We start from the raw sequence: 22,311 nt of genomic DNA on the forward strand, positions 1-22,311 counted from the left end.
ACGGGTATTTTTAGTAAAAGTCATAGACAGGTTACGGAAAATAACCAAAAATTCATGGTCCATGACCTGTTCATGACTTACTAAAAATACCAGTGCTTGACCTGCAAGTTGCAGGCTTTGTGGAACCTCTAGCATTAGCTTAATACTATGAATTGATTCCCTTCATAGGCTCACTTAATGAGCCTATGAAGACCACCTTCTCTGGGCTAAAAATTGTATATTAGATACAAAAAAACCCCGACATCAAAAGCCCATTGGGGGCTAGGAGCATGCAGCTGGCATGTTTGGAGATTTTAGCAGCAATCTCTAACAAATTCTACTTAGCACGTAAAAAGGAAAACGTTCAGAGGCTTATAACTCTGCCAAATTTGGGAATATTATCAAGGGTCTAGCAAACTTCTGGGCACTAAAAAAATCACAGGCAGCTATAACCTAGAAAGTAGGAATGACAGCATGCAGTAGTTACAACAAACTAAAAAAATAAAGAGCAAAGTTTACCTGTATTGGTTGGCGCAGCTGTTGCATAAGAGAACAGAAACAAGCGTTTAAGTAGTTTAGGAGTCTGGCTATGATGAACTATGCCACTGACGATCTAAGAAAGGATCAACAAATTAACACATGATATATAAGATTGTAATAAAAGCCAACTGATGCAAAGAACATCTGCACCTCAAAGGCAAAGCCAAGGAGAGGAAGAGATTACACATTTTAAACGGACATTGTCAATAAGCTTCAAATGTAGCAAGATACTAAAGACCTGATTTTAAATTCAAAAAGATGGCTTTGCCTAAGCATCTGTGCAGCTACTATGTCTAGCACTATATTTAAAGGGCAATCCTGAAATCATAACATTACTCCACTTCAGTTTTTCTGGAGCCCTTTGGTCAAGATGTATACTTTTTTTGAAGGAATGTCTTAAGAGTTTAGAAAGATCATTAGGTGAAGTTCACCCTAGACTAGGGCTCAATCTTAGTTTTAGTGCACCCTTTGACACCAAGGTATCTGATATCATTTCACCTGAGTACACTCCTATGATTTGTGTGAAACTCCTTTAATACCAGCAGGAGCTGCATGTGTGCCTTAAGACAACTATGCTGCCTAGTTATTTCCCTTGTTTGTGTAATGTCAGCCTTGAACATTCTTCATATACACCTTTTGGTGAGAGACTTCTCAGCTGAAGGTTTTGGTTATTTTTCATGTTAAAGGTCAGAACTGAAATTCTTACTGAGAGAATATACTTTGATGTCTATAAAGCAGATGTAGTGTTGTGAATCAGCCTGTCTCTCTGAACCAAGAAAATTGAGTTCTATTCGCGGAAGCTACAGTCTCACTGTGTGACTCAGGAAAATCACCTACCTTTGAAAATACTACATCTCCCTAGATCAATATAAAAAGGTATGTCTACCAAACCTGTGCTAAAGCTTTTAAAAGTACAGTTAAGTCTGGAAGCAAACTAGCTACACCAAACTGTAAAACAACTCAAAAGCCAATTATTAATCAAGGTCTTAAAATTTAAGTTCTAATTCTTACTTCTACTTCCATAATTCAAAGAAAGCCAAATAAATCCTACAGTATCAGAAGAAATAATTTGCATGCCAAGTTATCAGAGAATGGATATGGCAGCAGGAAGTAAAAAGGTTAGCAAGGCAATACCACAAGTATATACAAAGCCAACTTACATTATATTCTTTAGCTAGACAAGCTCTAGAGCAATTTATGCAGTACTTTCAAACTACTAGAACATTTCCACAGTAAAAGCCAGTGCACCCAACATTTTAAGTTATTAGATGCACACAAAGAAAGATAGTTAAAAAACACGTTTAATCAAATCAAAGAGTGACTGTCCCATGATTGTTCACTCCAATACTGAATGACTCAAAAGCAAGCTTTGTTGTAAGGATTTCAGTGAACTGTTCTCAAATCAGTCTCCCTATTCTCCAGAAATTCTACATTGTTTCCCTGTAATTAAAATATCCTGTTAACACCCCACCCCAGATTTTTAAGGGGGGGGGTTGTAATCAAATATGTAAACGTTGCTATACTTACCCTTTTTACCTCCTCTTCCTTTGTATACCTCAGACAGAAGTGAAATACTCTAAGATCTTTACAGTAGATGATTAATTTCTCTGGGTATTTTTTCAGTTGTCCAGATAGAGATTTCTTTTTCTCATCGTAAACTACAGAAGTAAGAACAAGGAAGAACATACCAACTTTAAAAATTCTAGCATCTCTTGTTGGGGGTCCCAATTAAACTAAGTCAACATAAGAGTTTTACTAAGTATCCTAGAACACTGGCTTGCAGTGCAGACAAACATCTGTACTCATACTTGTCAACACTATCTTTACAGGTGAGATAGTCTCAAGATTTTGTGCTCTGTCCTAGGTCTCCTCTTTTCATTCAGAGAGGAAAGAGTTACCTTTTCCATAACTGGTGTTCGAGATGTGTTGCTCATGTCTATTCCACAATAGGTGTGCGCGCTCGTCACGTGCACCAGTGTCGGAAGTTTTTCCCCTAGCAGTACCCGTAGGGGAGCGCCCCTACCAACCCCTGGAGTGGTGCCTCCATGGTGCGCTACATGGGGCACTACATGCTCCCTCAACCCTAAGTTCCTTCTTGCCAGACAACTCCCACATTCCTTCCCCTCTGTCAGATGTGGAATAGACATGAGCAACACATCTCGAAGAACACCAGTTACGGAAAAGGTAACTGTCTTTTCTTTGAGTGACTCCTCATGTGTATTCCACAATAGGTGATTCCAATATCTGTTGGAGGTGGGTAGGAATTCACAAACTCTCAGGACGGAGCACAGTCCTGCCGAACCCAGCATCTTCCTTGATCTGGGAGACTATTACATAACGCGAGATGAATGTGTGAACTGAAGACCATGTGGCAGCCCTGCAAATGTCCTGAATGGGGACATGGGCTAAAAAGGGAGCCGATGAGGCTTGCGCCCTAGTCGAGTGCGCCCTCACAATTGACGGCGGAGGGATTCCCGGCAGGTCATAACAGGTACGGATGCATGAGATGATCCAGCTGGAGAGCCGCTGAGTGGAGATCAGCCGAGTGGAGATCAGCCAACCCCTCATATTCGGCTGAGGCGATGAACAGCTGCAAAGACTTCCTGAACGGCTTAGTCCACTCCAGGTAAAAAGCCAGAGCCTGTCGCACATCCAGCACGTGGAGGTGGCGCTCCTCACTGGATGCATGGGGCTTGGGGAAGAGGACCGGCAGGAAAATGTCCTGACCCATGTGGTAGGCGGAGACCACCTTCAGGAGGAACGAAGGATGTGGACGGAACTGGACCTTATCCTTATGGAACACCATGTACGGGGGCTCGGAGGTCATAGCCCTGAGTTCCGAGACCTGCCTAGCCGACATGATCAATCCGCTGGTAGGTGGTAGGCCTGTAGCCAAATGTCGTGGGCTATACAGAAGTCCCACAGCTTGAGGGCCTCCAGGCAGAGGATCGGGCCCTGCCTTGCCTGTTAACGTAAAACATCGAGGCCGTGTTGTCCACGAGAACCCTGACCACCCTGCCTTCGACATGCAAGCAGAAGGCCACGCTCGCCAGCCGGACCGCCCAGAGCTCCTTGACGTTTATGGGGAGGGCCAGGTCCTGTGCAGACCACAGACCTTGGGTGCGAACATCTCCCACATGGGCTCCCCACCCCAGGTCCGATGCGTTGGACACCAGTTCCATCGACGGGGGCCTGCCTCTGAATGGGACTCCGTGGAGCACGTTCCCCAGGGAGGACCACCATCAAAGGGAGACTATCACCGGTTCGGGCACAGTGAGGACTTTGTCCATCCTGTCTCTGGCCTGGGAGAACACAGAGGCCAACCAGAGCTGGAGGAGTCTCATCCCGAGTCTGGCCTGGCGAACCACATATGTGCACACCAACATGTGACCCAAGAGCTGGAGACATGCTCTGGCTGTTGTCACTGGAAACCTTATGCCTGTGCCGATGAGCCCTTTCAGGGTCTCAAACCTGTCTGGTGGGAGGGAGGCTTTGGCCAAGGTGGTGTCCAGGACTGTCTAGATAAACTCTATGTGTTGTACCGGGACTAATGTGGACTTGGTGTCGTTTATCAACAGGCCCAGAGTAGCGCAAGTGGACAGAAGGAGCGCCACGTGATCCTGCACCTGCGACCGGGAGCTGTCCTTGACCAGCCAGTCGTTCAGATAGGGGAAGATCTGGACCCCACGGTGCCTGAGGTAGGCCACCACCACAGACATACACTTTGTGAATGCCCTGGGAGCAGTGAACAGGCCAAATGGGAGGACAGTAAATTGGTAGTGTTGCTGTCCAACCATGAAACTGAGGAAGCGCCTGTGCCCATCAAACATATGGATGTGGAAGATCGAGGGCGGCGTACCAGTCCCCCGGATCCAGGGAGGGAATGATGGAGGCCAGGGAGACCATGCAAACTCGAGCTTCACCACATGTTGGTTGAGGCCTCACAGGTCCAGGATGGGCCTGAGCCCCCCTTTGGCCGTCAGGATAAGAAAATAGCGGGAGTAGAACCCCTTGCATTAGAACTCCACTGGCACAACTTCCACTGCTCCTAGGCCAAGGAGCCACCCCACCTCCTGCTCGAGCAGGGCCTCATGAGAGGGGTCCTCCAGGAGGGACGGGGGCAGAGGGTGGTTGGGAAGGGTAGAGGTAAACTGGAGAGTGTAGCCCTGGGATATGGTGATGAGGACCCCTCGGTCCAAGGTCAGCCACGACCACTCCAGGAGAAAAGCATACAAACAGTTGGAGAAGGGAAGCTTTATTGTGGGTGGAACCCTGATGTGAACTGGTAGGTTGCCCCCTGGCATATCGTCAAAACTGCCGTTTCCCTGCCTGTTTGCCCTTGGAGGACCCAGGCTGGGGGGCAGACAGACTGCCTCTGCGGGTGTCGGGAGCCACAGTGTGCACTGGTACCACTGTGGCGGCCACGGGGCCCGGTGCCACTGCACCTGCTATGGCAGCAGTGTAGCAGGCTGTTTGGCCTGGCTGGCCTGACCCATTGATGGATGACTACGAAGGGAGGCCAGGCTGACGTACAACCTGCCGCTGTCCCTTGACTGGGAGGAGTGGCGGCGTCGACCATGAGACTGATCCCAACATGGAGGAATGGGACTGCCAGTAACAGCTGTTCTGTGATCGACTCCGGCAAGCAGATCCATGACTGCGCTGCGCCAGCGATTGTTGCCCACGTCTGCGGGAGCAGTGCCATGGCGGGGTCCTGTAGTGAGATGAACGGGAATGACGTTTACGTTCGTGTCACAACTGGCTACGACAGCCCCTCTGAGACCAAGACCTTCGGCGGCATCTGCTTTGGTCCCGTCTGTGTCCACTCCTTGAGGCGGAGCAGTGCCTGGAGTCTCTGTCAGTCGGAACCCAGCCAGACAACCTGGTGGGAGTCAACAGCGACCTGCGTGGACTATGCACGGGACAGTCACTGAGCAGCAAACGGTGTTGGGAACATTCCCTTGACTGTGACTGGTACCGAGTCTGGGGCATCTGCGGAGATCCCAGCAGCAGCTTGCCTCTGGACCGCGGGGCCAACATAAGACGGTGCTCTTGGTACCGGCATGGACATAACATCCTGGGCTGCTTGCAGAGCCTCTGGCGTGGAGGGAATCCGGACATCCGGGAAAGCCTGCTCCAAATGGGCCGGGCTACTCCACTCGACCCGAGTCAGAGGCCTAGAGTCTGATGGGAACCGAGGACTGCCCAACATGGGTCTAGCCTCTCCCCCAGCCTTGCTCCGGTGCCATGGCAGAGAAGGTCTCTTATCCTTCTTGGCATGCCCTTCGGATGGGGAGCGGAGTCGACTGGTAGATGGTGCCGGGAAGGGGGGGAGGGGGTGTTACTGCACACCGACACCGTGGTACCCAGTGCCGACTCAGAGCGGTGCGCTGGAGTCTGGGTCAACGCCGACTCCAACAAGATGGCCCGAAGCCTAATGTCTCTCTCTCGGTCCGAGGCTTGAACGACTTGCAAATCTTGCAGCGATCGCTGAGATGGGTTTCACCCAAATAGCATAAACAGTCCGTGTGCGGATCACTCACTTGCATCCATCACCTACAACTGTTGCACAACTTAAAACCCAGGGGCGCGGGACATGCCCCAGCCCCCGCGCACTAACTAAACTAAACTAAAACTAATTAAACTACTAACTACAGCTATTATACACTGAATGAACAAGAGTTCTGGGGAAAGAGCTGCAGCAAAGCTGGAGCAGAGCAGTTCCGAAGCAACTTCACTGGTGGCAAGAAGGAACTGAGGGTGGGTGGAGCACGTAGCACCTCTTATACCGCGCCATGGAAGCGCCACTCCAGGGGTTGCTAGGGGCACTCCCCTATGGGTATTGCTAGGGAAAAAACTTCCGACACTGGTGCACGTGGCGAGCATGCACACCTATTGTGGAATAGACATGAGCAATCACTCGAAGAACTGAGTTTTTGGCTGCAGTTCTTAATTTTGACTACATGGTACCATTCCTTTGGTATGTTGAATAGGGCAGAGGCTTCTCTTATGCTGTTCACTGCTCCCTTGGCTGCTTCCCACAAGCAGTTAACCGCTGTTTCAGCTTGGGCATTAAGTTGTGGCAGACAGGGAAAGAAGCCCACCAAGTTGCCATGGGAGCAAAGAAGATTTAACTTGTCACTTCACATAAAACCATGATAGCATATAGGCTTTCCTTGAAGATCATCCAGAAGAGGGGTGGTTTTATGGGAAAGCTAGAGGTCCTAGTGGAAACCTCCACCAGTTCCGATAGAATTTAAAATTACCAGATGGTGCTTATCTGAACTAACCTTTGGTGCCCACACAGCCACCAGCCTATCATTATTTTTCTTAATTTGCCACATTTAACAACATCAAACATCATCAGCTATGCAACACTGCAAAACCAAACATGTAAGTATTGATTCGTTGTTCCTCTGATATGGGTTGTAATTGATTGTCCAGTAGAGAGCAGATCTTTAACACCACACTAAACACGGAGATGAGGTTCTGATAATTAAAATGGTTTTAAATAATTCAGGTTCACCAGAGTGGCCACAAAGCCCTCTAGATCCTTCCCTCACTTGAAGGCATATAAGCAAGGCCAACTATACAGTTGCATCAGTGACCAAAAACACAATCTCTTATGCCACCAGGTTCTGCTGTTCTCTCCCAAGGCTATTCCTTTCCCCTCCCATCCTATCCTAACCCAAACAACGAGATCATAGGTCCCCTTCCCTAATCTCCTCCAGACTTTATTCCTTCCACTAATGCTTACATCCTACTGCTTACAAGTTCCCAGACTAGTTTTCAATTTTTATTTAACACTACTACAAAGGATAGACTTTTCTTTGAGATCTTTTAATTTAAGTAAGCTGAACCCAGTATTTGGTACAAATTTCTTATTATTTTTCTTTCCTCCCCATCCCTTTTTCTAACATTCAGATAATGCGGAAAGGAATGTTTTTTATTTTGAGATGGTACTTCTCTAGAAATGCACCACAGAAGCAGGAAGTAATCACTTGGCAACTGAATATTTAAATTGCTCTGATGTGATATTATCCAGAACCAATAAAGTGAAGCACTTCTATACCTCCGTGCATCAAATATACTACAGTGGCTTAGTAAGTGTGGGGACTGATGTGGTCCAGTTTTAACCCAATATGTTACTGGGAGCACTTTGCCAAGAATCAGGGCATCTCCCACTTAATTTAACTTCCAAACTGGCCTAACCAGATATGTAGACAAAACGTAGATTTTTTCCAATTTCATCTACCAGGTTAAAGAAGTGGGTAAACTATCAGGAATCAAGGAATTTTCAAAACTATGCAAGACCTGCATCACACCTTGACTTCTGCGGCATTTTGGGCTCAATCTGTTCAATCCAACCTTTACTTGAAAAGATAGGACATATGAATGTTAAAAAAAAAAATCCATCCATGTTTCACTTCATTATTTATTCCAAGTTAAGTGATGAAAGAGTTACATTGCAATGATGTTAGTTATCCTAAATAGATAAATTTGTAAACCAAGAGCACTGGTTTAAAAAGTACAGAGTCCAGGTTTTTAAAAAGGTATTAAGACATTGCTACAACACCTAACTAATTTAGGAGCCTAAATCTCATTTTCAGTCCCATTGACTGTCAATAGCTAAATACTTTGAAAAATCTGGGCCCATGTCTTTAGAGTTATGTGGAATGTAAGACACGGAGGGGTTGGGGGGGAGAGAGAGAGAGATGGGGAAGCTAACCTACCTCCATAAATATGGTCTATACAATGCAGAGTTATGTCATTTTCTCCTATGATCATATTCTTAAATTCTGGCTCCTATAAGACAAAAAACATTTCCTGTTATACAAAATTCCTGTCAATAAAGCCCATTATAAACAATGGCATCTTCCCATTCAAGAGCTATACCCTATGTATTCGGTAAAGATATATTTACTTTAGTGACAAGTATTTATCTGTTTTTTACTTATTGGATTTTCAAAGCAAGAGTAGGAGATGGAGCAATACAAATTAGTTCAAACTTGTTTCGTATGTTTCAGTTATGTATAGGGTGACCAGATGAGAGGAAGAAAATATTGGGAGGAAAAAAGAACAAAAAACAAAAGCCAAGTGCTGCCAGGCAGGCAAAATCTGGTCTGCAGAGCTTGTTATTAACAGTAATGTAAGAAAACCCAAAGTGGTTTTCAAATCCCACACAAGTTTGCAGAGTTTATAGTTAAAGAGTTTTGCTTGTCAACTGAGCATATTTATTACAGAAATCAATTATACAAACTTGAAATTAAATCATGCCAGCTTTGCAGTCACTTTTTAGACTAGAACTTAATTTTCAGAATGGGCTTAATCTTAGTCTGATGTATTGCCATGCATATCAAATATACTATACTACACGAAACACATACATTACACACATGGTATGAGAATCTTGCTTCAATGAGCTTAGTTCATAAAATTAACTGTACAGAATTTTGGGGGGAGGGTTTGGCTGAGTAATAGATCTAAAATAACCTTGAGTTTCTGTTCTCAGACACCAACTCAGTGCTTCAGTTCCTAGATTAAACCTCAGATATTTGAGGGGGGGGGGGGAAAAGGAAGTCATTTTGTTCCAGTGTCACTGAAGCGCTGTGCTCTGTGAAACCTGCTTAAGTTCAGTATAATTTTTAAGTCACTTTGGCAGATGCATTCTGTTGCTTCTATATATTAAGCATAGCAATAATTAAATTGATTTTTTTGGCATTGACTGTTACAAGTGTAAGTCTTCCAAATAAATGTTTTTAATTGTACTAACTTTAAATTAAAATTTATTTTTTTCCACATGAACTTAATTGTTAATGTATCTAATTTAAAACAGACACTGAACGTGAGTCATGCAGCTATTCACATTCTATAGACTCCTAACATTCCTACCAGATTCCAGGTGACAAAAGGTAACAGTTGAGATTTTCAAAGCCAATAAGAGGATTATTTATTTGTATTGTTGGAGCACTTAAAGGCTCAAGGACTGGGATTTCATTGTACAAACATAAGGCCATCCCACTCTGAAGAGCTCACAGTCCAAGGAAACTAAGTTATAGGGAAGATGTCAATTCCCTAGACTGTTTTGAAGATCTCTTTTTCCCCCTCCAGCCCAGGAGAATAGGAAGAAGGGTGTAAACAGCCAGAATTAGTTAGCCTCAAAAGGCTTCTCCACAGCTGTGCAAGACCTGTTCAGACAATACCTTGACTTACACATCTTGCGAAGGAGGTGCAGTGGTTGAGGCACGACACTGGGACTTGGGAGACCTTGGTTCAAGTTCCTTGCTCTGCCATAGACTTCCCATGTGACCTTGGACAAGTCACTTAGGCCACGTCTACACTACAAAAACTTTGGTCGACGCAAGTTACATTGGCATACAGGTGCCAAAGTCTCTATATCGCTCATGCATGTGCATATTTGGCTGCTTATGTCGATGCAGCAGGTACTCACCAAGAGCACTTAGGCTGATGTAAAGCACTATGGGTAGGTATCCCAGTATGTCATGTGCTGCCATCTGGCAGGATGACTTTTGGGAACATATCATAATGCGTTGCGAGATAGAAATGACTAGCGCTGGGAGGTCAGACCTCAACATGCAACTTTCTCTATCCCATAATACCATCCATATACCATAATTTTCACACTTTATATTAGGGCTGTCAAGCAATTAAAAACAACTTAATCGTGATTAATCGCACTGTTAATAATAGAATACCATTTATTTAAATATTTTTGGATGTTTTCTACATTTTCAAATATATTGATTTCAATTATAACACAGTGCTCACTTTATATTTATTTTTGATCGCAAGTATTTGCATTGTAAAAAAAGAAATAGTATTTTTCAATTCACCTAATACAAGTACTGTAGTGCAATCTCCATCATGAAAGTTGAACTTACAAATGTAGAATTATGTACAAAAAAACTGCATTTAAAAATAAAACGTAAAATTTTAGAGCCTGCAAGTCCACACAGTCCTACTTCTTGTTAAGACAATTGCTCAGACAAACAAGTCTGTCTACATTTGCAGGAGATAATACTGTCCGGTTCTTGTTTACAATGTCACCTGAAAGTGAGAACAGGCATTTTCATGGCACTGTTGTAGCCAGAACTGCAAGATATTTACGTGCCAGATGCACTAAACATTCATATGTCCCTTCATGCAGACTGTGAATGGCTAGCCAACTATAAAACCAGTTTCTCCTCCCTTGGTGTTCACACCTCAACTGCTAAAAAAGGGCCTCATCCTCCCTGACTGAACTAACCTTGTTATCTCTAGACTGATTCTTGCCTGCATATTTATACCTGCCTCTGGAAATTTCCACCACATGCTTCTGACGAAGTGGGTGTTCACCCACGAAAGCTTATGCTCCAATACGTCTGTTAGTCTATAAGGTGCCACAGGACTCTTTGTCACTATTTCTTTTGTTTATCATTTTTACAGTGCCAATATTTGTAATCAAAAATATACACACTTGGATTTCAATTACAACAGAGAATACAATACATATGAAAATGTAGAAAAACATCCAAACTGTTTAATAAATTTCAATTGGTATTCTGTTTAACAGTGCAATTAAAACGCAATTAATTTTTTTTTAAGTTATTTGCGGGAGTTAACCGCAATTAATAGACAGCCCTACTTTATATTTAAAATTGCCAGTCTTCGGTCTCTACCCTTACTGACAGAAGCATGGAGCCTGCTGAGCTCTGCACAATTCTCATTAATATTACAAATAAAGGAGGCACAATTCTCCTGTATTTGCAGACCCACAGGACATCATGATTTCCTCGAGGATAGTTTGCTGAGCCACACAGCAAAAACACAAAAAAAATGAAACAAATCAAGGTTATTGGTGGCATTCATGCAGCAAGTGCAGATGGTGAGGTGCCACTTCTAGGCATGAGACACAAGCAGTGATTGGTAGGATTGCATCATAACATAGCTTTGGAATGATGAGCAGTGGCTGTAGAATTTTCAAATGTGAGAGGCCACATTCCTGGATCTGTGTGCCAAGCTTGCTCCAGTCCTCCAGGGCAGAGACACCAGAATGAGAGCAGCCTTGACTGTGGAGAAGCAAGTGGCAATCCCACTTTAACAACTGGCAATGCCACAGAGTACATGAGCGGAAAAGGCTATTTTTCTATGGTTATGCAAGCACTGGTGGATCACTGGGGGCACTTCCCTAACCAACCTATACTGATATCAGTGAAGGCCCACTACACACCTGTAAGAACACATACAGCTCACTGTTAAAGAGGCATGTCTGCAGCTCAGCACAGATCTCTCGCACTCCCTTCCCTTGTGGCATGTTGCTGCAGTTCCTTCTCTTTCATGCAGCACTGCAGCCGATCCCTGCTGTACCCCTTTGCCTGCATCTCCCACGCAATCTGCCTGTAGAAGTCTACATTTCTACAGTTGGTCCATAGCTGCGCTTGCATAGCCTCTTTCCCCCCCACAGACCCAGGAGATCCAACACCTCCTGTCTACTCCAGGCAGAAGCACATCTAAGGTATGGGGCCAGCATGATTGGTTGGCCAACTGCCCACAACAAAGGGGCATAATCATGAAAGACATTTCAAAAATACATGCTGGAAGTCGGGGAATGGCGGGGGGCACGGGGGAAGGCTTCCAGTCTCCATGACCCCGGCAGTGGAGTTCACAATTGTTGCACTGTGGGACAGCTGCTGAACAACTGTCATGGGTGACACAGATCATACAGTGTTTACCTTCATGCTGCACTGACCTCAGTAGGTTGACCAGGGTTCCATGCTATTCAAGGAGGCGGTTGCGACAACACAGTAAAACAAGATGCTTACATCAGCAGGACACAAATTTGCATGCAGCCACATGCACAAATAGGTTGACACAAGACAACTTACATCAAGCTAACTTTGTAGTGTAGACCAGGCTCCTCCGTGCCTCAGTTCTGTATCTATACATTGGGGTTAATAGCTCTGTACCTCAAGGGTTTGAGGATAAAAGACTGGGGCATTCAAACAAGGGTTTGAGGATAAAAGACTGGGGCATTCAAACACTACAGTAATGGGGCCAGATAAATAACTAAGACTAGACTCTACATTACAAGTTGCATGGGTCTAAATAAAGATGTATTTTATTTTTAACTAAAGAGGTGTTTTTAAAATTTAATTAAACCAGTAAAAGCCCCCGTGTGGACACTCAGATTTAAACTTGACCTACACAGATTCCTTACCGACTCACAAGGAATGGATACAAACTAGGTTTAAATTTGTTAAAGAATGCCCACAGGGGCTTGCACTGATCTATTCAAAAGAATGCTTTTAGTCAAACCCATCCCCACTTGCAACATAGCTATAGACTTTATTTTTTCCCTAAAACTTAGGAGTATAATATAAAATGCATTATTCTCAGGAACAATTTTCAATAGTGTGATAGCAAGTCTAAAACAGGCCATGAGAACTAGAGACTAAGACTTCACCTAGAAACAGGACAGCATTAGTTTTATCATATCACTCTGTTCTGACTCTTTGGGACATAACAATTGGTGCTTTTGAGGAGAAAATTGTGACCTCTCACAGAAGAGATGGACTCAAGAAATAAAAGTTCTGTCATGACTGCTGTTGCTACTCATTAAGTGCCACAGAGGGTCCTATGGGGACAGTGAGTGTACAAACTGGGGTTAGTGAGTTTGTGGTGCTCAAGGCTTGCTACAAAAGCTTTCCATTTCATTTCTTTATAACATTCCATCTACCAGGAGAGGAAAAAAGACTGCATAGAGGCAGTGTATATTACTTGCTACTAAGAAGTACATTCACAAGACTTAGCCAAACGAAGTTTGTCTTCCTACATTATCATCCGAAGCAGATTCATCACCAAGAAAAGCAATCTTGAAGTTTGTGCAAATGAGTTTCCCGTAGGCTCCACGATTTGACCCATCTTCTTGTACACACTTTAATACAGTGTTTGCCTCACAGAGCAGCAATTCACCTGATTGAAATAAACAGTCTTAGCTTGCAGTGTAATGAGACATTCTAGATATTTATTAATACACAAAGTCATCTTTCAACCTCCAACTCAGCATTAACTTTGAGTCCAAACTTCCTATGCATTGTTTGGCTGAGTTTACGATGTCACAGAAGTGCCAGAAAAATCAGAGAAATGGCTCATGGACTGATGTCTTCTCACCTGGGCATTCTATCTTTAGGTTACTGGTTCAAGTTTAAACCAAAAACCTGGGCAATAGCTTTTGAAATGAACTGCTGATCTTAATTTCTTATGGACAAATGTCCATATTACAATTTGTACCCTTGTGGACAGTTACATCTAAACTCAATATATTGCTTAGATGTAAAGGTGGGTCCAATCTAAGTGGCTGCTCCAGGTTCAAATTGGAGGCATATTGCTGGAGAAGCTTAAAGTAATGCTGCCTCCTTGTGCTGTAGACAGGGATTGCACTGAGTGTCTTTGCAGATTAAAGCCAACCCCTTTCATGAAATCAAGTCTCAATTATAATTTTTCTCACTGTCAAGTTTTTGTAACCTACAGCATTCTAATGCTTTGCATCAATTTCTACCTACAACCTTAACTTTCTTAATGAGGTTTTGGCTGGGAATCATGACATGCATTTGATAGGTTACCAACAGTATACAGATTCTGCAGGTACAGAGGACATTCCAAGGGCTTAAGACCACATTTGGAAGCGTCATTATGGATCTGTGATGGCCAGAATTAAGCTCTATACCCCACATGCAAAGACTGACCTCCAAGCTTAATGCTAATTCCACTAGTTTTTGTTGACTTTTTATAGCACACAGGAAAGATTTAAAAGTGGACTAAAGAGTTTTAAACAGTTGGGCTTGTGTCCTTGCTAGCATCTTTATGAAGAATGCAAAGGCTTGAATTTTTATTTTATTACTGCTACATTCTCCCATTTTTGTTGGAGAACATTTGGAATATCTCAGGGATGTTTATTGTGATTCCTAACATCTTAATCAAAGGGGAAAGGGATTATCTTTACCAAAAGCTTTTTATCTAAAAGGTTAGCTACCGAAGTTGAATAAAAAAAGTTGTAAAAAAAGTGTAAGAGTAATTTTGAACTGTAACTAAAAATATTTTCAATAGCTCAACTTGCACTCTTTTCTTGAGGTCATTGTACTAGTTCTCTAATCAGGCTTTCAGCCAAGACAAGACCTAAATTTCTAATATATAGAGATTTTCCTAAATTCCTTCTAAGTCTTCTTTATAAAATAAAGAAACTTAAAACATGGGCACAATTTTTCCCCATGCAGGACACCTATAAACACAGCACTCAAGGTCCAACAGAAATACCAACTTTGCATTTTAGACCATGCAGATGCAAACAGAGCATTCAGCCTGTATGGTTTCTTACCTCACATCCACTATTTTACTACTCAAGATACAGACGTCTCTTGAGCTTTTACTGCACCAAACAAATAAGAATATTTTTTATATAGACACATCTTCATGAGAAGACATAATTTTGAATTCTAAATTCAAAATACAATGTAACACAGCAGTTACCTGGTAACAGGTGAAGATTTAATTCCTTTTCTATGGGTTCCTTTATGTGTATTTCCTAAAACAAAAGAAGAGTCATTGTTCCTTTGTAAAGAACTTTAATACATTAGTACAATTTACAGAATGATTTTCTTAAATGTAAACACTAGATTACCTCAGGGATCTGCAAAGCACTGCTCTGTTCAAGAGGCAAGAAAAAAAAAAGTTTTATAAACTTTTCAGTTTGCAAGAGAGAAGAGATAGGGATATTTAAACGGATACCATCCACTTGAAATAAATGTCAGAACAGAGCTAGAAGCTGAGGCCCCAACACCTCATGCAATATTTGTAGTTTTACAGTAGTCTCTGCAATATTAGTAATTTTGCAAATTTTAAAAAGGTGTTACTCTTCTGGTTTGTGAAAGATCCGAATAAGAGCGCTGTCAAACACACAGTAAAACTGAAGAGATTTTCTTTCTAATATTTCAATTATTAATAACTTTAGGTAAAAAAATATTCTAAGTAGAAGTGTGACTTTTTTTTCCTTTTTAAACAGACAGTTTGGCAGTAGTTCTTAAAGGTTATTTGTCCACCAGCAACTTAGACAAAAAGCACTGTCACTATTAAAGAGATCTCAGAGAAAGTGACTCCAGAAGCTCAGACAGAAATCCTTTACACACACTGAACACGGCATATTTCAATTAAGAGTCATACATACACACAGCACAACCCAGACGAGGGTCCCAGAGAAGGTCTTAATATTAATTAATTACACTAGCCTTAGTGCTACTCAGCATGATTAGTGTAACTTTACTGTAGCCTCCCTAGATCAAAGAACATAATCCTTCCTGCTGAGGCAGTTCAGAATGCCCCCTCATCCCCCTGGAGTCACAATGAACAGCATCCGAAGAAGTGGGCTGTAGTCCACGAAAGCTTATGCTCTAATAAATTTGTTAGTCTCTAAGGTGCCACAAGTACTCCTGTTCTTCTTTTGCGGATACAGACTAACACGGCTGTTACTCTGAAACAATGAACAGCTTCACCTAACATGCATTAGGAGCCCTTGTGGAGAACTATTGGTTAACTGGAAAACCAAAGGAAACATAGCTGTTGCAAACTAAGGTTAGTTTGTGCCCAGTATTCTAACAAGAGATTGTGACAACCAAGAAAGCCAGTTGGGAAATTTATTAAAGGTCAAAATAAGAGGGAACAATAAACAGTATGCCTGAGTCTTGTCAAACTAAGCACAAAGGAAGAGAAATACCTCCTGGCACAAACACAAAATTAAAAACTTATATACATGCATATAAATACAGATACTGGTTATCCAGACCCAAAAGAACCTACATGCAAAATGGTGAAATTATTGATAAGCATTTAACAAGGCAAAGGGTATGTTTACACAGCCAAGAAAAACCACCAGCTGACTGGCTTGCGGGGCTCTGGCTGAGGGGCTGTGTAGATTTTCGAGTTTGGGGCTGGAGCCCGAGCTCTGGAACCCTCCCACGCTGCAGGATCCCAGAGTCGGCTGCCATGACCAGCTGCAGGCTTTTCTTTGTTGTGTAGACATACCTAAACAAAATACCAGGAATCCTTTGCAGGTCAGCAGCAAAAAGTATTGAGTGCTAGGATAGAAGACAGAAAAGGTAGTCATCCTTGTAAAAAAGGAAGGTAAGGCAATCATGGGAAAAAATTCAAGCCAGAAGATGACAGCTAACAGAAGAAGGGGAAAAATAACAGCTACTTTTGTGTTGTATTGTATAATCATGAATGGAAGCTTGAAACATTTAAATGAAACGGAAGAGTTCAGACATACAGAAGTGCTTTTAAACCAACAAAGTTTGTCTACAGGCAGCAACTCCAGTACTTCACTAAACCAGACCACATTGCATCAAACCTCCACACACACACACACGCACAGACAAAGAAAACCGAGAACTGTTTTTCCCCCAATGATGAAGCTCCACCAATTGGACAGACTATTGCTATCACTGATGAAGAACTACAGTTCCCATTTTTCAGAACAGACACAGCAGCACATGTACGCACAGCCAACTCTGCAATTCCTGTGTGCTTAGTTCATGTGCACACACCAGCCAGCTTCCTCTTCTGATGGACAAACATGAGCTTATTTTTAAAAGAGATGTTTTCCTATTAAACTTGGCTTCAGCAGCCTAACATACATAACAGTTAAGACTATTTAAAACAACTGTTTCAAAATTGTATGGCTATGAATGTTAATTTATTCTGTGACGATTACTTGTGGCTCATTAGCAGGCAGTTGGCAAAATTAGGACCAAAAAAATTATTCACTTAACTCAATGAAAGCAGTGGATTTTTGAAAGTTTACATCAATCAGTTAACACAAAGTGAAACACAAGAGACTGCCTTTAAAAGGGATCAGCTAGAATCTTTTAAATGTATAGCTGCAGTCCTGTGAAGAGAAGCAGGCAAAACAAGATGGCCTTTTTAGTTAAAGGTGATCTACAAAGAAAAAAAAAAATGTCCTTTTTGATCTTTTATAAGACAACCTGAAAGGTTTTCCCAAAAGAATGTTTTCTGCATTAGAAATTCAAGTTGCATCTGCTTGAGAAACCTGGTATGAAATGGTAACACACCTGAGTGTGACAACTATTGTTAAACTACTTGTTAACAGTCTGATTGATACCTTGATAATTTCAGCTATAAACAGATATAAATTTGAGAAATTAATTGTTTGCTAAAGATTTAATCTTCTCATCCCCTCAATTAAAGAATGAGTTCAAAATACACATCTCAGACATCCAGGACGAGATCCTGGAAAAATAAGTAAGGATCAGACTTTACATTCCTTCCTTTGTAAGAAAACACAACAAGAAAAGACACTTTCAAATAAGTCAGGCCTTCTTTCTACATCAGGTAGAAAGAGGGCACAAACTCATTTTTAAGAAACATCTCTGAAGGTCAACTTAAGCAGTTATGTTGTATCCTCAAGTGGTCACAAGTCTCTCTAATGTTAGTATGCAGGAATTTTACATTAAGGTAAACTGCATCCCAAGAAGTGACTATTGGTCTCCTTTTCTTTAGCCTTATTCCCTGGCCCAGAACACCACGAGCCTGACCTCTACATTACACTTTTTTACTGAAAAAGTTGCGAGAGGAATAGAGGCACATTTTTCAGAGTGCAGGCTATCTTCTTCTGAAAAGCCTGGACAACATGTGACAATTAAAAATAGATTTACAGTTTTGAATATTAAAATGTTTTAATTTAGTACCTTGTGTATGAATCTACTGCTTCCTTCCCATTTATTTTGGAGCAGATTAGGTACCCTTTTCTCCTTGCCTGATGGCCCTAGGGAAAAAAAATATACTCCAACTGTTCCTAGACAAATGGCAACCTCCAACAAGTCATCTTAACCCTTTAAGATCATATTTATCAGCTAGAAGTTATCTTGTTTCAGTCATAGTTCATAGGAACGGATTGAGAAACTATGGAATTTTCTGTTGGGGCTCTATGGATTTGCTGTTTCATCTCAGGTTCTGGATAGTTCTCAGTACAGAAAGATTGCTTGCAGTCTTCTGAACCAAAGCAGCCCAAAACTCCTTGAATGAAGGATAGCTACTACAGCTGTTATACCTGCAAAAAAGTCTCTGGCATTCTATACCAAGCAACCAAAAATCAGCCTGTGCTGCAGGATGATATCAAATGCAGACATCTTCCCCTTAATTCCAGCTTTGATACAGTTCTCTGTGCAACAGCCTCAGAAGCCTGAACCTCCAGGAATATCAGCTAGACTGGGAATAGCATTAGGGCATGTTTACACTAGAAACTTTTTGCAGTGTTTGTGTATCTGTTATCTGCAATAACTGATGTGAGCAGTGCACACACACTGCACTGTTAAGATGATTAAGGTACTTTTTCCTTGTATCAATGCAGCCACACAGTACAGCAATGTTTCAAAATGTAAGTGCTAGTTATTCTGGTGGGACATTCTGTGGTTTATTGCTTCATCACTGTTATGCATTCTGGGATTTTTTTTGATTGCAGTGACTAGAATTCAGATGAGCCTGTACACTCTCCAAGGGGTAACAAAGTCCAGGACATACTCCTGATGATTGAGCAGTCATAACAGATATGTGAATCCCCATGAGCTGGAACCACAAAGGACAGCACATGGCTGCACACCAGCTTTTAAATGGGAAAGTGACATCCATTCAGGATAACCCCAGAGGACTAGCGGGTATATAAGTAAACAAAACAATAATCCAGGTAATGGGCAAAGCGGTGTATGATTGAAGTGGAAGGATTTGGCAGATATGCAACAGTTGTTCAGGATGGAGATGTATCCACACCTACTTCATGGCGGGTACTCTCATCCTGGAAGTGGGTTCAATAACGTACTTGAAAATGCCAGATGACTCGCACTAGAAGATTCTGTATGTGGACACAAGTTAACCTGCAATAAATGTCAAATGTAGACAAGCCCTTGGTCTTGTATCCTATGTATGAGTGCAGTTTCCTCACCTGGAGTACTATGATGCAGAAAAGCATTTATATTTTCACAAAAAACGATAACTGTTTTGAAGATAAAGCCCATGAAGATCAGATTACCTTATCCTAACACTGTAGACGTTTGTACTACCTAGTCGGTTGATTAGCTAGAGTTCAGTCAATAAAGTATATCCAATCAAGTGCTGTCCATGAGGACCAATTCCTGTGAGCTCCACTAAGGAAGGGATATTATTCATAATGTACAGTTTGTGGAAAATTAACTAGTTCTACAAATTGCAAATTAGATATGGTCTTTATGACATAACTGTTCAGAAGTAAAATCTGAGATCTTTTTGCAAAGCCTAGATAAACTTAGCCAAAGTCAGCAAGTGGTGGCAGCCAAGCTATACATAGAACCATAGGACTGGAAGGAACTTCAAGAGGTCATCTAAACCCGTCCCCTGCAATCATAGCATTAAGTATTATCTAGACCATCCCTGACAGGTGTGTGTCTAATTTGCTCTTAAAAGTCTCCAATGATTTCGAGGCAATTTATTCCAGTGCTTAAGTATCCTGACAGTTAGGAATCAAGATATCTACCAATATCCTAAATCCTTTTAAATGCGGTTTCAGATAGTTTTTGACACACAGCACAAACTACTACTGACCTGCTTACAGGACTTAACTGGGATAGATGTTATAGCATTACCATGACTGAAATCATTTCTCTCCAAAAGGAACATAAGAGCATAAGAATGGCCATACTGGGTTAGACCAAAGGTCCATCCAGCCCAGTATCCTGTCTACTGACAGTGGCCAATGCCAGGTGCCCCAGAGGGAGTGAACCTAACAGGTAATGATCAAGGAGCATTAATGTAGTGCTGGGCAACTACTCCTCTTCCCCAAAAGACCTCACCTGCACAATCCCATCAATATCTACCATATCACTGTTTGGAGATGTAGTGAGATGTCAACAATATGACAAACATATTTAGCTGCATTATTTTCCACAGGTATAACTAACACCATCAAAGGGATGCCACAATGCCTTCCATGAATCATCATCTGGATAAAAGGGCTAACACTAAATCCATGCATAACTGAAGAGAGGTTTGTAGGAAGAGGGGAAACATTCTGAAGAACTAGTCAAGACACTGACTTCACTCTCAAAAGGTGTCTTCCTCCACTAAAAGCAGTATGCAGCCTTGGAATCTTAGTAACAGGCCTCAATAACCAGGTAGCATCAGTGGCAAAGAGTAACTTCTTTCATCTCCAACTTGCTAGGAAGCATAATTTCCTCCTGGCCAGAGCAATCCATACAGAAGCATTGCAAAGGCTCTAGCTTGTGCAGAGTGCATCTGCCTGCCTCTTCAATACGTCAGACCACCATGAGTATTTCACTTGTGTTCCATTCCATTCAGTAGTTCTTAGCCCATGGCTTCTCCTTCAAAGATGTCAATGGGGTCAGAAACAAGCTATCACAACTATCATGAATTGTCAAAACAGCTATCTCAAATAAGCACAATGAAGCTTACAAAGGACAAAGTACATGAGTAGAGCCCCACGGGGATACAAAATTTGTATCTGCATCTGATCCACAAAAATGGTCTGCAGATAGACTGATTTACGGATGTGGCTTTCTGAGAGGTGGTAGCTAGGTTGACGGAAAATTCTTCAGTTTACCTAGCTGCAGCTATACTGGGGTTGGATTGATCTAACTACGGTGCTAAGGGCACAAAACTTTTTCATAGCTCTAAGCAATGTAGCAAAGTCGATCTAATTTTTAAGCATAGACTACAAACTGTAATTTAGGAATTAAGAAAGTTTTAAGTCCTTAGGGTTGAAAGTTACATCAGTTTGCATTTGGAAAATTAACATCAATTTAGTTTGAAACAGCTGAGACTTGTCCCTAGTCATCTCAATGTGGGTGTTAACTATTAAACCCAATGAATGACTTTATGGGACAGTCTCAAACAAGGTGCACAACTGTGTATCTAGTTTGCATTCAACCAGTACAACAGTGTGAGTAAACGGAGTAATTGCATAGGTGGAGATGGAGGGAGGCATTGCCCCCCCAACCCCACTGGATATGTTGCAGAAGCGACGCACTGGGAGGGGGACGTCCAGATTTCTCCCTTAGCCCTGCTTCCTCCCTGTGGAGGAATGCAAGACAGGGCTAGTAGTGACACCAGGAGCTCTGTACCCTGCTGGGCAGTTTCCACAACATGGTCTGTTTAAGGGGAGGGCAGGAGAGCTGCTCCTATTGATTCACTGCACAACCCATGTGGGGAAACTGACTGGCAGGCACAGAGTACCTTCAGTTTCTGCTCTCCCCCACCCAGGCACAGAGCAACATTCAGGGGGTTGGGAAGCAGTGACGCCAGCCAGGTGTTTTCTGTGTGAGGTGAGGGCAGAAGAGCAGAGACCAAGGAGAGACCAGCAGCTGAGCTGCTTCCCTAGCATCTGTGCAGTGTACAACCCAGGTGAGTTACTCCTGGGGGAATTGGACTTCAACCTGGCTCAGCTGCTAAGGGGGTGGGGGAAATGGGACTTCCTCTTCCCCTAGAGCAGCTGGGGCCAACCCACAGGAAACTCCCTGGCTGGAGAAAGCACACACACACACACCCCGCACCCTGCCCCCATCACTCCTCAGCCTCAGGGAGGAGGGGTCACTGTAGGGCATCTGCCCAACCCACCTGCATCCAGAACACCGCCCCCGCCCCCCCTCTCACACACACACACAGAGCCCCCTGCACCTGAATCCCCATCCCACGAAGCCTCACCCCCTGCATCTGGACCACCCCAGCAGAGCACCCCCC

General features: G+C 42.7%; 1 protein-coding gene across 3 annotated transcripts in view; it reads right to left on the reverse strand.

The window, feature by feature from the left end:
• Positions 1-22,311, reverse strand: part of MTMR12 (myotubularin related protein 12) — a 62,823-nt gene that overhangs the window by 29,719 nt on the left and 10,793 nt on the right. For 2 of the 3 annotated variants that reach the window (XM_034773449.1, XM_034773448.1), the window contains 5 exons: positions 15,046-15,100; positions 13,352-13,491; positions 8,253-8,325; positions 2,047-2,177; positions 499-592 (listed from right to left, as the gene is read on the reverse strand). In XM_034773449.1, coding sequence (XP_034629340.1) covers positions 499-592; positions 2,047-2,177; positions 8,253-8,325; positions 13,352-13,491; positions 15,046-15,100 — 493 coding nt within the window. Of the gene's footprint in view, positions 1-498; positions 593-2,046; positions 2,178-8,252; positions 8,326-9,012; positions 9,077-13,351; positions 13,492-15,045; positions 15,101-22,311 lie in introns of those variants that run through there. The other variant, XM_034773450.1, reaches the window with a different exon arrangement.

This window comes from Trachemys scripta, chromosome 6 (genome assembly GCF_013100865.1).
Source record: "Trachemys scripta elegans isolate TJP31775 chromosome 6, CAS_Tse_1.0, whole genome shotgun sequence".
NCBI classification, from domain to species: Eukaryota; Metazoa; Chordata; order Testudines; family Emydidae; genus Trachemys; species Trachemys scripta.